The sequence below is a fragment of the Lampris incognitus genome, chromosome 10, assembly GCF_029633865.1.
Source record: "Lampris incognitus isolate fLamInc1 chromosome 10, fLamInc1.hap2, whole genome shotgun sequence".
Taxonomy (NCBI): Eukaryota; Metazoa; Chordata; class Actinopteri; order Lampriformes; family Lampridae; genus Lampris; species Lampris incognitus.
The window spans coordinates 8305757-8323101 of record NC_079220.1 but is presented as its reverse complement, the minus strand read 5'-3'; the positions used below and the strand labels follow the sequence as shown (position 1 = coordinate 8323101).

Below are 17345 nucleotides of genomic sequence, written 5' to 3'. Positions count from 1 at the left end.
CTCCTCTTTGGCCTTCCTCTTCTCCTCTTCCCTGGCAGCTCCATATTCAGCATCCTTCTCCCAGTATACCCAGCATCTCTCCTCCACACATGTCCAAACCATCGCAATCTTGCCTCTCTTGCTTTGTCTCCAAACTGTCCAACCTGAGCTGTCCCTCTAATATACTCGTTCCTAATCCTGTCCTTCTTCATCACTCCCAATGAAAATCTTAGCATCTTCAACTCTGCCACCTCCAGCTCCACCTCCTGTTTTTTCATCAGTGCCACTGTCTCCAACCCATATAACATAGCTGGTCTCACTACCATGTTGTAAACCTTCCCTTTAACTCTTGCTGGTACCCTTCTGTAGCGAATCCCTCCTGACACTCTTCCCCACCCACTCCACCCTGCCTGCACTCTCTTCTTCACCTCTCTTCTGCACTCCCCGTTACTTTGGACAGTTGACCCCAAGTATTTATCACCTCTACTCCTTGCATCCTGGCCATTCCACTGTCCTCCCTCTCATTCACACATATGTATTCCATCTTGCTCCTACGGAGTTTCATTCCTCTTCTCTCCAGTGCATACCTCCACCTCTCCAGACTCTCCTCAACCTGCACCCTACTCTCGCAACAGATCGCAATGTCACCTGCAAACATCATAGTCCACGGAGACTCCTGCTTTATCTCATCTGTCAACCTGTCCATCACCACTGCAAACAAGAAAGGGCTCCGAGCCGATCCTTGATGTAATCCCACCTCCACCTTGAACCCATCTGTCATTCCAACCGCACACCTAATCTCTGTCACACTGCCCTCGTACATATCCTGCACCACCCCTACATACTTCTCTGCAACTCCCGACTTCCTCATACAATACCACACCTCCTCTCTCTGTTCTCTAAATCCACAAAGACACAGTGTACCTCCTTCTGGCCTTCTCTATACTTCTCCAACAACATTCTCAAAGCAAACATCGCATCTGTGGTGCTCTTTCGTGGTATGAACCCATACTGCTGCTCGCTAATCATCACCTCTCCTCTTAACCTAGCTTCTATTACTCTTTCCCATATCTTCATGCTGTGGCTGATCAACTTTATACCTCTGTAGTTGCTGCAGTTTTGCACATTGCCCTTGTTCTTGAGAATCGGTACCAGTATGCTTCTTCTCCACTCCTCAGGCATCCTCTCACTTTCCAGGATTGTGTTAAACAATAAAAACTCCACTGCCATCTCTCCTAAACACCTCCATGCCTCCACAGGTATGTCACCTGGACCAACTGCCTTTCCACTCCTCATCCTCTTCATAGCTGCCCTCACTTCCTCCTTGCTAATCCACCACACTTCCTGATTCACTATCCCCACATCATCTAACCCACTTGCTCTCTCATTTTCTTCATTCATCAGCCCCTTAAAGTACCCCTTCCACCTTCTCAGCACACTCTCCTCACTTGTCAGCACATTTCCATCTCTGTCCTTCATCGCCCTAACCTGCTGCACACCCTTCCCAGCTCGGTCCCTCTGTCTAGCCAATCGGTACAAGTCCTTTTCTCCTTCCTTAGTGTCTAACTAACCTCTCACACAACTCACCATACGCCCTGTGCTTTGCCTTTGCCACCCCTCTCTTCACTTTACGCTGCGTCTCCTTGTACTCCTGTCTTTCTTCATCTCTCTGACTATCCCACTTCTTCTTCCAACCTCGGAGGGCTTATAACGAAGCCTCACCGTATCAGCAAATTTTAATCATGACACACACTCAAAAAAAATACAGAAATAAACAAAAAATAAGAAAACAAACACAAACAACATAGAGGTATAAATTAAGATAAAGTAAAAGAAGACGATAAAAGCAGACTCATAGTTGCAATGCAGAGGCCTATCATCTATTTACCCAACTGAGCACACAACTTCTCTTTTCATTTCCTTTTAAAGATCGGCAGGGAGGGTGAGCAGCCTCCTAGATGTAAATGAACATTCCGCAATAAAACACCCCTGTAGTTCATAGAATGCTGCCCTCTGGTGGTGTGACAACGGGGAACAGGCAAATGGTTTGCTTGTCTCGTTGAATAAGAATGGGGTTAGGGTTAGGGTTAGGGTTAGGGTTGGGTTAGGGTTAGGGAAATTGGGATTTTTGCAAAACTGTTGTTGGGAGTGGTCTGGTAGAATGTAGCCTTGATATTTCCCCTTGTAAATGAAGATAACATGTTAGCCGGATGTTAATATCAAAGATGGTTAACATTTTAAGTTTAGAGAATGGAGGTGAGAACGGATCCCTGGACTTTGAACGTGTGGCTATTCTAACGAACCGTTTTTGAATTATATGGAGTTTGTGGTGACCCACATCTATATAACTAGAGACATTCACCTAAGAGGACAGTGTACCTTTAAGGGAAGAGGTGAGGGGTCAGATAATGCACTTCCGCTTCCGGTACACAGTGCAGTGTCGTTGTCGAACGTATGACATGCAAAGTTGGAGCTAGTAAACTACCTCGACTACGTCTACTCTCACGTCTCCTGTCTCGTTGTTTTCTAACTCCACAAGTTCATGTATATATGTGGGGTAGGTACTGGCCCATACAACATTGCAGTAAGTAAGGTAAGAATATACTAGGCTATAGTATTAAAGTTAACACGCAAAGTTACCTCCTCATCACCTCTGTTCCCTTCAGCAACATGCCCATTGAAGGCCGGTCCAATCCACCACTGGGAGAGAGTGGTGACTTCATCCAACTCACTCCAGAATTCCTTATTCGCTTCCATCTCACACCCAACTTGCGGGGCATATGCGCCGATAACATTGATCAATACACCTTCGATTTCCAGCTTCATACTCACCCCTCTTTCCACATAACCAATGAATGTCAGGGACAGCGAGTCCATGCAGTAAGCGTCGAAGCCGTGGCATCATTATATGCGCAGTGTGGCTTCTGCCATCTTTGGTACGTGATCCCTGTATGTGAATGGATGACATACGTGACGGAGCAGTTTCCCGTGAAATTACCCAGGTGTCCAATTTAGTGCTGCTATGCCCGTCGCTGAGATTTGTTCTCTCGCAGATCTCTGCTCTGTGCGCTGGCAGACACCTGCGCACATATGGCAGTGTTTCTCAACCCAGTCCTCAAGGAACCCCCCTATCCTGCAGATTTTCATTGCAACCCTGCATAGGTAGCCCTGCATGTACTTACTCGACCAATCATCTCGCAGCACTTAATTATGCAAGGTGCGCAACGTCTGACAAAATTAATTGCTGATTGGTTGAATAACTACAAACCGGTACCTATTCAGGGTTGCAAAGAAAATATGCAGGATAGGGGGTCCTTGAGGACTGGGTTGAGAAACACTGACATATGGCACATAATGGCAGAATTTAGGCACAAAAAGAACGCATACACACGCACACACACATTCCCAGCGTGCCTCTCTCGCTCTCTCTCGGCATATCCGCTCCGTGCGCGCTCAACTCCGCCCGCACGCTCGATCAAGAGGGCACGGCGTCGCGTGCCACAAAAACCAGCCAATCACAGACTTGGAGAACGTAACCCTGATTGGCTGTTTCGTCTCCAGTCGGGTCGCGAGTAGAATTATCGACGGCATTCCGGAAGCGCCGTTAAAAATGGTAAGTTAGTCGAGTGGAGCTGTTCGAGTTGAACTGGATTTAAATCACATTTCCGTCAGTATTTTTTTTATTATTATTTATGTAACAGAAATACCCGTTTCGTGTAGTGTATTATAGTGCTGTCGTAATGTTTTGTCCGTATCCCCACACTTCTTAGGCCACCGGCTGATACGGAACGAGTTTGACTTAGCCTTGGCTAGCTAGCTAGCTAGCTAGCAGGCGGCGGACAATGGCGTCTGAACCCGAAGAGCAACAGAGAACGGCGCTCCACGGACACATGCCAGTAGTTGGCATGGCTTTAGCGAGGTAGTGTCTTTTATCAGCTCTTATGAAATTCCGCGTGTCTCTTATTTGTCAGTCTGTACATGATCATCATTAGCCTGCCGACTAACACTAGCTGCCTTGCTAGCTAATGTTAACTCAAAACAGTAACGGTAGTGGCTCCCGCCGCCACCAATAGTTGGGTTTGCAAACTTGATAACCGTTAAAAGAGGACGGGATAGGCGCACACACGCCGTAAGACCAATGCCTTTATTCTAACTTATAACACCCGAATATGGCAGCTTGTCGACATGTTGATGTAGCGGAGTTAAGCGGGTGATGGTCTGGCGGCCTGTCCAGGGCGTCTCCCCACCTGCCGCCCAGTTCTGTCAGGATAAATACCCAATTGAGATATTAATGTGTTAGTGTGTCTGTTAGGACAGTGTTTCTCAACCCAGTCCTCAAGGACCCCCCATCCTGCAGATTTTCATTGTAACCCTGCATAGGTAGCCCTGCTTGTACTTACTCGACCAATCATCTCGCAGCACTTAATTATGCAAGGTGTGCAACATCTGACATAATTCGTGAAAAAAAAGTGAAAATATTACCTCAAAACTACATAGTGCTGATCTAACAAACGCAACAGGGCCTATAAAACGTGAAGAGTAAAGAAAGAACTGAAAATAACCATTGGAACGGCCCCCAAACAACTACAAGAACGATCTGCGGTTTTTAAACTCTACATTCCGTCAAGATAAATACCCAACTGAGATGTTAATGCGTTGCATATTGTTAGTGTGCCTGTTAAGAAACGACTGACAGCAAAACGGCATAAATAGTGACATGACGCGCAAATTACGAGCCGTCTTTTTGACCGCTCGTGGTCGTTTTAGGTAGATCTTCTAACTTTTTTGTGCAATTTATCTAAAACTCATTTTAATACAAATATAGACAATTTTAGGAACATTCAGGGAGCGACAGGGTCTGTATCTGTTTTTTTCCCACAAAGTTATTAAACTTTGAAAATCCAAAACCGTCAAAATGACGGCCTTTTACGGCGTCTCCGTTGGCTTGACTTTACTGAGGGCGGAGCCACCGCAGTGATGGGAGTGATGAGGTGGCAGACGAGACGTTCAGTTAACGTCAAGCTTAGGTCCACTTTAGGGGTGTCTGAAATCGTGTTATGTAAGATTCTTCCAGGCATGAGTACGGGACATATGTTGTAATATTTACGATTACAGGTAAGAGGATATATAAATGTCCCTGAGCTGTCTTTTTTACCTCTTTTGGAGGGAGTCCAAGTCTTAATTAGGGGGTCAGACCCCCCCCCCCACCACCGTAATTCGAACCGTGTTGGTTGATTCTCTCTTTAATTTATAAACTGTGAAATAGACTCCCATTGAAAACATCCACTGCAATGGCAACTTTTATAAAATATTTTTTAAATTATGCTTTCACCCTTTTATTAGCTCTTAATCTCTTGTTAATCAAGTATGGGTCCTTACTGTTTTAATTTAATCAATTTTATTTTCATTCATGCCATTCTATTTTATTATTCTTTTATATTTTCCCCACTTTTTGTTAAGCTTTACATTCTTATCATTTATACGTTCATTTATTATGTTTTCTTCTTTTATATTGCCTCCTTATGCCAGTGTGAAGCATGTTGCATTGTATCTTACTGTGCGTTACAGATGAAGTTTGATCGATGAATCGGGTTGATTTATTAAACCACTAATCGATTTGTTTATTGGATGACTGATTGATGTAGATGTCCTCTAGGCTCTAGTTGAACTACTTCATTATGTATGTATATATTGAAATGGCCGAGCCTTTGGCGCATATCCCTTTCTGGTCAGCAGGGGGCAGCAAACCCTTTGAACCTCAACGCAGTCAGTTTATATGAGAGGCGTTCGTCCCGTTCAGAGAACACAAACACGCAAGAGCCTGACAGATGTTGTCTCGGGATAAGCCGCTCCACTCAAAGCGGAGTAAAAACTGCGTGTTTGGATTCGCTGCGGGGGAGAGGACCACAAACACCGGCGGGAAAATGTCAGGGGACAAGGCTGCCACTCCGTGTAATAAATTTCAAGCGAATATTTTTAACAAAAGTAAATGCCAGAACTGCTTCAAGTCCAGGGAGCTGCATCTGTTGACGGATCATGACATGGAACAGGTACGACACTTTTGCTCTCATACTGCACCTTTGCTTAGTTGCCTCTTCTTTTTTTTTTAGTGTTTTCCTCAAAGCAACTCCTATTCTCCAGATGGATGAGCAGAGCCATGCGTGAGCCCACATTCTGAGTCAGACTTTACGCATAGTTTCATATGTGGCCAGGTGAATTTCTGTCAGGATGTTGATTATGTAATTGCTAGTCATGGTGTTAAGTGGCCATTTGCTATCCCATCTGTTGAAATGGCAACCAGAAGCTTCCTTTACAGGTGGATGGTTGTGTGGCTGGACCATATGCAACGGTGTGCCTGTGAAGGTGATGACGAGAAACAGTCGTGACAGTTTTCGACGTGCCAAACATTGTTGAAATATGCTATTACTGTGCCAAGAAGAATTGCCCTACCCCACCCCTCCCTGTTGAGGACACCCTGTTTTGTTTTGGTGCCCTATAATTTGAAGTGGTGTTGCTCAATCTGAACACATTAGAAACTAGTTGATTCATACGCAGGACATCAGCCAACTTATATGGACTCTGCACACATAATGAAAGACCTGCAGGATCTGTAGCCATGAACCATTCTGTGCACGCTGTCTTTCAGCACATTTTTGAGTGGGCAGCTCATAGAGTTTCTCTAATCTAGGGTTGTGCAGTGTTAATTGCTATTTTTTTAAACTTTGTCGGCATATAGACATATGATTTGTTTCCGCTTTCTCGCAGAAAGTTAAACCAAATGTCCCTGCATCCTAACACTGAAGCACTGTTAAAGGAGGGCGTAGACTTTCATTTTTAAGACGTAGCTCACCTCCGCTTAGTGTTGCAAAATCACGATGGTGCCGTTAAGATTTTGCCTCAGTGCTATTGATAAGCCTAGATGTGAAATAGGACCTACCTAAATGAAGGGATTCCACACAGTGGTGACGACAACAACACATGAGTAACACCAAAGAAAGCACTAACCACTTTACACTTTCTCCCTTGACTGACAGGCAAAGCCCATCTATGGAGGCTGGCTGTGTTTGGCCCCCGAAGGGACAGACTTTGACAAGCCAATGCAGAGGTCAAGGGTAAGAAAATGATTCAGAAAGCTCGTTTGACTCAAGTGTCAGTGATGTGTTCAGTTTCAGCAGTTCCTTGTCTCGTGCCCCCATGTTATTCTGTCCGCGAGCATCACAACACGGTGTTGATTCTGTGTTTGTTGGTTGGTAGAAATGGCAGCGCCGCTTCTTCATCCTGTACGAGTACGGCAGTCTCAGCTTCGCCCTGGATGAGCTGGTAAGCGGATGCTGTTGTCCGGTGGGGATATAAATCTGGACCGGTCCGAGGTCAACGCAGGCATAGATATACACAGACACACATGCACTTACACATAAATTCAACATCAACACACACATCAGCAGTTAGCAGAGTAAGGTCTATATTCTGTTTCTGCGTCCAGATTTAGAGCATGCTGGGATCTACGAGGCATCTTTAGGCCAGATGTTTAGTGTACATTGAACCACAGCAGATGATTTAGGCTTTAGTCTGTCCTCTAATGCAACCGACCCCCCCCCCCCACACACACACCCAACCCCCCCTTGAGCTCTTCAAATCTCATTCTCTGCTCTTTCATTTCACACTGTGTAGTACGGTTGAACAGTATATAGTTTCAGAATCAACGTCGCAGCAGACACGTGTGCAGTAGTCACATTCTCACTGATGCAATGTAAGGCATATTGGGCCCGTCAGTCACTTTGGGCTAAAACTCTTATTGATTGATGGGAAAAAATATCTAGTAAGGTCAATTTCTTATGATTACGCTTGCATTCAAGTGCATCTGACAAATAATGTAATGTACTCTGGTGGAGTGAAGAATTCTTTATGAATGGAGCATTGAAAGTTGAAAGCTGCATATATCTGGTGATTCTTTAATACTGCAATGCATGGGCGTCCGGGTAGCGTGGCAGTCTATTCCACTGCCTACCAACACGGGGAATCCCCTGCATTACCTCCGGCTTGGTCGGACGTCCCTACAGACACAATTGGCCGTGTCTGTGGATGGGAAGCTATATGTGGGTGTGTGTCCTGGTTGCTGCACTAGCACCTCCTCTGGTCGGTCGGGGCACCTGTTTGGGGGGGAGGGGGAACTGAGGGGGAATACCATGATTCTCCCATGCGCTACGTCCCCCTGGTGAAACTCCTCACTGTCAGGTGAAAAGAAGCGGCTGGCGACTCCACATGTATCAGGGGAGGCATGTGGTAGTCTGCAGCCCTCCCCGGATGGGCAGAGGGGGTGGAGCAGCGACCGGAATGGCTTGGAAGAGTGGGGTAATTGGCCAAGTACAATTGGGGAGAAAAGAGAGGGGAAAAGATAAAAAAAAAACCTCAAACAAAACATTCCATACATATCACAAAAAACAAAGACGTAATGTTGATTTTTTTTTTCTTGTGTCTTTGAGCTGTACTTAACACAAAATAGGCAAGTTTTTCATTTCAAACACAGGCCCGGATTGATGCGTCTTGCACTGTGATATCATTTAGGTGTAATTTCATACTGTAACTAGTGTCCCGACTTCTGACTAAAGCACCTCGGCGGGAATTCAGACTCAATTCAGTCTTGATTTTTTTCCCTCAGCCGAGCACGTTACCACAGGGGACGGTGAACATGAACCTGTGCACAGAGGTCATCGACGCCGAGCCCCGCACGGGCCAGAGGAACTCGCTCTGCATTGTCACGCCTGAGCTGGAAATCTTCATCCGCGGGGAAAGTAAAGACATCATTAACGGGTCAGTATTAGTGATGTGACGTTAGAGGACTCAGACCTCTGAGATGTGCTCAGACTCCCAATAACATCAACAAATAAACATTTTTCTTCTCAAACACCATGACATGGTGATTACCCTGCGAATTAGGTTGTATGGCTGGTTTTTGTTTTGCCTTTGTTGGTTACGTGGAGTAGTAGTAGCAGTAGTTTGTTGGTTACATGTAAAGCAAGTTTCCACGTGTGTAAAATGTGCTATACAAATGAGCCGTGAATAGATTCAACTTTACTCAACTTGATTCAGACAGTGGCACATTTTCCCCTGAAAGGCATCATTTGCAGCCATTGTTATTTTAATGTTTAAAGTGTTGTTTCTACCCCCCCCTTTTTTTTGTTAATTGCAACAGATGGAATGAACAGCTCGGGCAGTACCCACGGATCAACAAGCAGAACCAGAACAAAAAGCGAAAAGTAGAGCGTGTTACCACCCAGGTAACAAAGAATATATTTCTAGTTATATTAGAGTCATTATCTGCTGCTGTAGTTACTCAATTTTGCCAAGCAGGGCGTTAAAGTTGGACCAAAATCAGTTACCAGATTTAACTTTTCATGCCAAAAAAATAAATAATTGAGCACAGGTTAATAAAGCATCCAGCAACATTTATTTTATTTGTAAAGGACTAAAACTGTGTTTTTATACCTTTATCCATAACTGTTCTCAGTTGTCTCAAGCATTGTGAAGGTGTGGTCGTGCCCTCATTAATATTCATGAGCTTGCCTTTGAGTGACATGTACAAGCAAGGGCTGGTGGTAAGGGTGGGCGGGGTTTCATAGTTTGATGATTTTATCTGATTGGCTGGATGTAAATGAGCGATGATATCATGATGATTAGGGAGGGGGTAAAAAAGACCAGCTGAGAGACAGGGGAGCGCTTTTAGGAGAAAAATGGTAAAACTAAATTTTACTTTTTATATTTTTTTCAGTAGAAAGAGACAGTACAAAAATGCATGATGATTTAAGTAATAGGTGTTATTGGGAAATATTTGTGTTTCAATTTTGGTCGGACTTTAAAGTTTAATCCATCCTAAATTGTTCAATACATGTAAAATCCTATTTACCCCCCCCTATTTTTCACGATGGCCTAACCCAGGAACCAAGTCCAGCAAAGATGGCCGTCACTGAGCCGTGTTTCTCAGCCACAGAGCGAGGTGGAGAGCCCGGCTGTAGCCTGTGGCAGCAAAAACAGTCAGGCAGGGGAGCCGATCTAAACCCTACCTGGACCGTCACAGACACACACCCTCTGGGCCCAAACCAGCACCCTGCAGGTATGGCACAAACACTGAACACACACACACACACACACACACACACACACAACGATCACAGATGACTAGACTCACTAGCCCTTGGCTAACAAGTCGGACCCTTTAGTCAACTAGTTAGCGCAGTCACCCATGGTGCGGGTGACCCGGGTTCACGTCCTGGCTGCGGCGGATTCCAGGTTGCCCCCGAATTTACTACAATGGTGTCAGAAGTGGGATGGTGAGACCGTGAGGCCATCGGAAGCACGTGCGCCCAGAGACGGGCTGAAGCGTGAGGATGCGCTTCCCGAGGGGGGGGGGTAGTGTAACGACCACGGATGAATAGACTCACTAGCCCTTGGATAATGGGTTGGACCCTTTAGTCGACTGGTTAGCGTGGTCGCCTGTGGTGCGGGAGATCTGGGTTCACGTCCTGGCTGCGGCGGTTCCTGGTTGGCCCCCCGAATTCGCTACACACACAAAATATAATATCTGGGTGACATGAAAGACACCCTTGTTTTTCTTTTACTGTTTACAACTGAGCAGCTCCATTGCAAAAGCGTAGCAGGCGTACAGTGCTTTTCTCAAGGGCACAATAACAGCAGCTGCTGCCACAGTGGTGAGAACTACTCATTCACAATGTCGAGGAGATTTTCACCTTTATGGTCCTGGAGAGACAAAACTCAGAGATAAGTCATACAAGACCTTCTTGTCGGCGACCGGCAGAGAACAGACGCCTCTCTGTGCCGGAGCTGTGAGGCTGAAATGCAGCATGTATCTGGTGTCCATCTCACGGCGGGGTCCACTGAGGTCCTGTAAAAAAAACAAAAACAAACCGACTGTGCCGACAGGCAGTTTCATTGGCGTGATGGAGAGATTATAGACACGAGTCCCTCTGTGAGCTGGAAGGGATAAATGTGCCCAACTGTTTGTCATTACCTATTTAAAATTTTATTCAGGTAGCAATTTACAGTAAGGCATACTTATAAAGCACTTGTCAGCAGTTACCAATTACTTTATCAATCATTAATAACTCATTTATTAATGCGTTATAAATCAGTAATAAGGTGTTATAACGCACAAATAACAAGACCAGGTCGGGAGCCCACATTATCCCAGTACATGAAAGCCTCCATAGACATTCTCTGGCACATCACACCATGAGATGGCCGAAAATAGCCTCGCTAACCAATGCCTCACCTTAACCCTAAACTTAACCAGTTTGAGTGTAGTTGCCACCGCTGCTTGTTTGAAAACCAACTTTTGCATTTACATTGCATAACAAGTTATTTGTACACTGCTCATTGAGAATGAATTGGCAGTCTTCGCCAGTCATGTGGTTTCTGAGAGAATTTCCATGGAGACTCTCATGCTGATAAAATGTGGGCTACCAACCTGCTAACCCAAAACGTAATTTTATCAACGTATCGCTGATTTATAACTCAGTGATAAATGCATAATTTACCATTAATGGTGATGATGATGATAACAGTAGCATGCACATATAAAAACAAGCAAAAGAAACATGAAACAATTAAGGGAAAAATTAGAACTGGTGTATAAAAATATACATGTATTTTTAGTTTGTAAAGTTTGTAGTATATAAAAATGAAGCAACCACTTCTAATAATCAGTAAGGCGGCACGGTGGCACAGTGGTTAGCGCTGTCGCCTCACAGCAAGAAGATCCTGGGTTTGAACCCCGGGGTTGTCCAACCTTGGGGTCATCCTCTGTGTGCAGTTTGCATGTTCTCCCCGTGTCTGCGGTGGGTTTTCTCCCGGTGCTCCGGTTTCCCCCAGCATCAAAAGAAACATGTATGTCGGGGTTTATACTCCTGCCTGTGCCCCTGAGCAAGGCAATGGGAAAATGGGAGTTGGTCCCCGGGTGTTGCACGAAAGCGGCAGCCCACTGCTATGCAGATCACAACTAGGATGGGTTAGTTTGCAGTAAATGAATTTCCCCAAGGGGATTAATGAAGGAAACTTAAACTTAAGTATGTCTTATTGTTAAGCGGCGCCATGGCTCAAATGAAGAAAGACATGAGGGTGTGTTTGTGTTGCATGGTACAGGAAGCAGGAACACTGTCATTTCACTTCATGCAGTTGCGTACATGAAATGAAACGAAATGCCGTTTCCCCCAGCCCACAGCAGTACAACACAAAGACCAAAACATATACAAAGACTCTACAAGAACACACATACCCAAACTAACACATATATATACAAACTAAACAAACAACCAAAAAAATCACTGTCCAAGGGAACAACGTCAACCGGGATGACTGTCGGAACCGCCGGTCTGCATGGGTTAGCAGTTAGCTTAGCCTGCCCCGTTTCCGCGTCCTGTCAGACCGCCCTCGGCATTTCCTCCTCGGGCGCAGCTTCAGGCAGGGGCCGTGGTCCCCGGGCCCAACGGACGAAGCAGACCAAGGTCTCCCAGACACCCTTGACACACCTCCCCGCACTCCTCACGACGACATCAAAACACCACAGTCAACGCCAGGTGAGGCCGCCGCCAGACCGCCCTCGGTGTTATCGGAACCGCCGGTCTGCATGGGCTAGCACAGGGGTTCCCAATAGGCGGCCCGCGGGCCACGTCCGGCCCGTGACGGGTTGATTTATGGTCCGCGAGAATTTTTGGAGAAATGCCAGAAGGAAGAATTTTTTTATTTCCCTACCAAATAAATAAATAAATAAATAAATTCTTAGTAAAAGTAAGACTAGTAATATATCGAAAAATAGATGAAAAATCTCTGTTTAAATGATAATACCTGCAACGTATCGACACCAAAACAAACTAACGAACAACATGCTGCTGGAGGTTGAGTGGTCCGTGGTTTTAAAAGTGGCCCTAAAAGTGGCCCGCTATGAAAAGTAATTGGGGACCCCTGGGCTAGCAGTTAGCTTAGCCTGCCCCGCTCTCCCAGCCGATCCAGCACCAGCTCTCCCAGCCATCAAACGAAGACAAAACTTAGACACAGATGTGGACAGAGACACTGCATGGACGGCACTGGGCCAGGCCGCTGCAAATGCGAATTCGCGCAGCCGTCTTCCCGCACCGGAAGCATCCACAGAGAATGTGACTTGATAATCTCGCTGTGTTTCCCTGTTTCCAGGTGGTTTTCATCCTGCAGAGGACGGCTGGTTTGCCGACCATTTTAGCTCCTTAGCATCAGTCTGCAGTGGCAGTGCTGACCCCGGCAGTGCCGGCCAGCCTGCCGGTACTGAGCCAAACGGCATCCACACGTCGACAAGTATCAAGAGCCAGTGGGAAGACACATGGTGAGGAATCCACCCGCAAAATGCATCAGATAGTTCCGTCTGTTCATCCCCTATCAGCCCCACTGTAGACTGTGTTTAGCCCTATCAGCCCCACCGTAGACCGTGTTTAGCCCTATCAGCCCCACCGTAGACTGTGTTCACCCCCTCATCAACCCCACCGTAGACCATGTTTAGCCCTATCAGCCCCACCGTAGACCGTGTTTAGCCCTATCACCCCCACCATAGACTGTGTTTAGCCCTATCAGCCCCACCGTAGACTGTGTTTAGCCCTATCAGCCCCACCGTAGACCGTGTTTAGCCCTATCAGCCCCACCGTAGACCTTGTTTAGTCCTATCAGCCCTACCGGAGACCGTGTTCACCCCCTCATCAGCCCCACCGTAGACCATGTTTAGCCCTATCAGCCCCACCGTAGACTGTGTTTAGCCCTATCAGCCCCACCGTAGACCTTGTTTAGTCCTATCAGCCCTACCGTAGACCGTGTTCACCCCCTCATCAGCCCCACCGTAGACCATGTTTAGCCCTATCAGCCCCACCGTAGACTGTGTTTAGCCCTATCAGCCCCACCGTAGACCGTGTTTAGCCCTATCAGCCCCACCGTAGATTGTTTAGCCCTATCAGCCCCACCGTAGACTGTGTTTAGCCCTATCAGCCCCACCGTAGACCATGTTTGCCCTATCAGCCCCATCATAGACCGTGTTGAGCAGTGATCTCCTGCCTCTTATCTGGGATGTTTTGCCAGAGGGTAGCGGCAATATGAAAGCAATTAGCACGAGAGCAGATTCGAGTGTGCCCTTCTCCTCAGTATAAACCTCGCACAGCCTCCACGCACATCAAAGCCTGGTGATGATCTACCCCTCCATTTAGAGACCCAACTGTTGCCATTTTTAAATCTAGCTTTAAAGGAAACCCTCCCGTATCCACCCCGCAGCCAGCCAAATGGTTTTGCGACGTGAAAAGCTAAGCTGTTCTCTTATTTCCTTTTTGGGAAATAATAACACAACCTGCGTACCCCCCACCCCACTCCAAAACCCTCTACCCACCCCATGCACCCACCCACTCCCCAAATAAGGCCAGAAATTCCAATAGGATGGTGTAATTAGAAATTCTCAGGGCATTCTCAGTATCATAGAAAGGAGTCTTATTTGTGTTCTGCAGAACAGATTTTTAACACACCCGTTTTTCTGGAACCCCTTCCTCGGCAATTTTTACATTTATATTTGCACAGGGTTGGTTTAACCCCCAGGGCCCCTCCCGCCTGTGCGATACCTGATCTCTTCCAACAGAAATAAAAACACACAAAGCTGGGAAGGATGTCACCTCTAGTTTTGTCTCTCAGCCACAACAGTAGCAGCCGTGACAGTCATTTTGGTCTGCTTCAGCATCCGCAGGGCCTCTTGCACTACTGCCGTACAGGTGTTGTTGGGAGTCCATTATTAAGCTGTCATCCTCAATGTTCTGCGAGCAGGAGTGAGGCCTCGGCCCACCTGTGTTGCGAAGGGGGATGGTGGGGAGCCGTGCAGAGCGGCCTGTTTGTCCTGGTGAGTGACACGCTGATTTGTTTGTCTCACTTTTCCAGCCATCGCAACCTATCAGAGAGGCCGACGGGACCTGAGACGGCAATTTCGGGGGAAGCCGGCGAAGAGCAGGAGGGGGGTCAGGCCCTTTCTAGGAAAGGCAGAAGCGAGGCCCGCGCCAGCAAACGGGAGGTAACTGCAAATTGGACGCCGCAGTACATATACAGTAGCTTCATTACCAACTGTGAAACACACTTTATTTCATGTTTCCTGTACTCACACCACGCAGAAAAAAAAACCAGTGCTGGCATAATAAGAATGAAGATAAAATGTGCCACAAGTCTTAACCTGACTAGCGGCACTTTCCAGCAAATATGAGTCACTTGGTATACGCTGTTATCGATCCCTTCTACTAGCTGCACTGTGCATCATATGCACTTGTGGCGATGATATGTGTGTTATGCTGATACCTGGCAGTGTAAATAGTCTTTGAGCTTTGATTCTCATATTCACTGCTCTTGAGGATTGAACACAACTACGCTAAATGTGCTTGACACGACTTGCACCCTTTGCTATGATAGTGTATGATTACTATGTTGCATTTAGACCACAACTACTACTGCTACTTTATATAGTGCTACTGTGGTTTGGTTACAATTAATAGTGTGACTATATGATTACTATGTAGCAAATGTACTACTGCTACTACTAATACCACTACTACATATAATACTACTATGATATGATTACTATTTAACAAATGTACTACTACTGCTACTTAACTTCGAAGTACTATGATTTAATTACTCTCTTACAAATGTACAACTACTTGAAATAGTACTACTATGATATGATTACTATGTAGCGTTCCATGATGCCGGTTGGTAACAACAAAGTATCTGCTAATCGGTGACTCTCTTGTAAGCGTGTTTGGTTAAAAAGCACCTGTCAAATGAGTAAACGTATAAATATCCCCATTTTTAAGCAGTCGTCAGTTTTGCCGGCATGTGATACTCATACGACACGTACAACATGACTCACCTGAACAGAGGTCAGTCACCATTAAGACCAGTCACGCCTCACAACATGTTCCGCTTACTGTGGGGTGGACTGGTTTGACTATGACTCATTACACCAGGTGTTGCTAAGAGGGATATGTCAGTATACATCCTACTTGTTTGGGTGCTGTTAGAAACTCTATGAGGAGCGACATTGTCACCAATCAGAAATGTTTACATGTGCACGTTAAAACAGTACACATCTGTCTGTCTGTATATACCGTACTTACTGCATATGTGTGTGCATGTGTGTGTGTGTGAGAGAGAGTGTGTTGGTGCATGTGTGCTGGCGTAAATTGGGAATAACTCGGAAAGACAGCATCGGGCATAATTGCGTTTCGTGTTAGCGCTCGAGTCAGCGTTCGTCTGCTGAGCCGCCGTTGACGAGAACGTTTTGGCAGGGAGCGCGTGGGTAAGTCATTCTTCCCCGTGGTCGGCCCTGCCGAGGCATGCGTCTCTGCAAGCGTGCGCATGTGTCAGCAGGTGGGAGAGGAGCAGTGATTCATCCGCGAAGTGTTTTGTTCTCCCAACAAAACTGGTTTTGATGCCCCGAAGGCGTTCGAGTCTGCCTCCTGTTGTGTGTTGTAATCTGGGAAGGAGCATTCCTCCGTCAAGACATTTTCCAGGGATTCCTCATAACTCCGGTGAGGATACAGTATAATGATGGAACAGCTCTTGGGGGCTCAACCTCTGCTGGCTTATTACAAGGACCGGAGTCCTTGGGGGTGGGGGGTGGGTTGGGGGGTCCAGTAATCTTTCTGTCTACACGGGTACTGTATACGGACCGTAATCAAAGGACGGCTGCAAGCACGGTCATTAACAGCAAGCTCTATGGATTCCAGGGTCGCTCCTCTCTGTGGCGCCTCCTTCCTTCAGCCGAGCACACATCTGTTTGTGAATGATAGCCACTGTGTGGCCCCCTCCCAGTGATTATGGAGGTGACTGAATCTTAACAAGTGTCTTAACAAGTTTGTGTGTGACAACAGCAACAAGAAAACATGAACCTGTTTTGTTGCATGCACAGTAGTGTCATGGATGCGAGGCACGCACAGCTCTTACATGCTATGTGTGTGTGTGTGTGTGTGTTTTGTTATTACAGTTTTAGATTTTGGGGGCGTAGCAGTGCATTTGTCACCTGTTCTCTCGTTCATGTACACACACGCACGCACACACACACGCCTAAAACAATCCTGAACAGCGGTTGTGTGACGTTGTTGACAACAGAACGATACAGGATCATTGGGATCATTGTCTTAAGTGGGTAACAGGAAGTAGGTCTAGTACTGACTGTACATTTTCAACTGAGTAACATTTTCACATTATTTACGTCGTGTCCTGATTGGATGCTTAACATTGACATTGTAAAATTGATGCTTTTGCAGAGGATAAACGGCGCTAAAGTTAGCTTATCGGAATCACGTTTT

The 17345-nt window shown here is 46.2% G+C and overlaps 1 protein-coding gene and 1 long non-coding RNA gene across 2 annotated transcripts in view; both read left to right on the top strand.

The window, feature by feature from the left end:
- The first annotated feature begins 5903 nt into the window (after positions 1-5903).
- LOC130119208 (myosin phosphatase Rho-interacting protein-like) overlaps positions 5904-17345 on the top strand; it is a 37189-nt gene continuing 25747 nt past the window's right edge. The window contains exons 1-8 of the mRNA XM_056287638.1: positions 5904-6029; positions 7014-7091; positions 7234-7299; positions 8639-8790; positions 9173-9257; positions 9916-10090; positions 13183-13348; positions 14926-15055. Coding sequence (XP_056143613.1) covers positions 5904-6029; positions 7014-7091; positions 7234-7299; positions 8639-8790; positions 9173-9257; positions 9916-10090; positions 13183-13348; positions 14926-15055 — 978 coding nt within the window. The remainder of the gene's footprint in view (positions 6030-7013; positions 7092-7233; positions 7300-8638; positions 8791-9172; positions 9258-9915; positions 10091-13182; positions 13349-14925; positions 15056-17345) is intronic.
- Positions 10037-14986, top strand: LOC130118970 (uncharacterized). Its single transcript, XR_008810808.1, has 3 exons — positions 10037-10090; positions 13183-13348; positions 14926-14986. It is a non-coding gene; the product is annotated as an uncharacterized LOC130118970 (long non-coding RNA).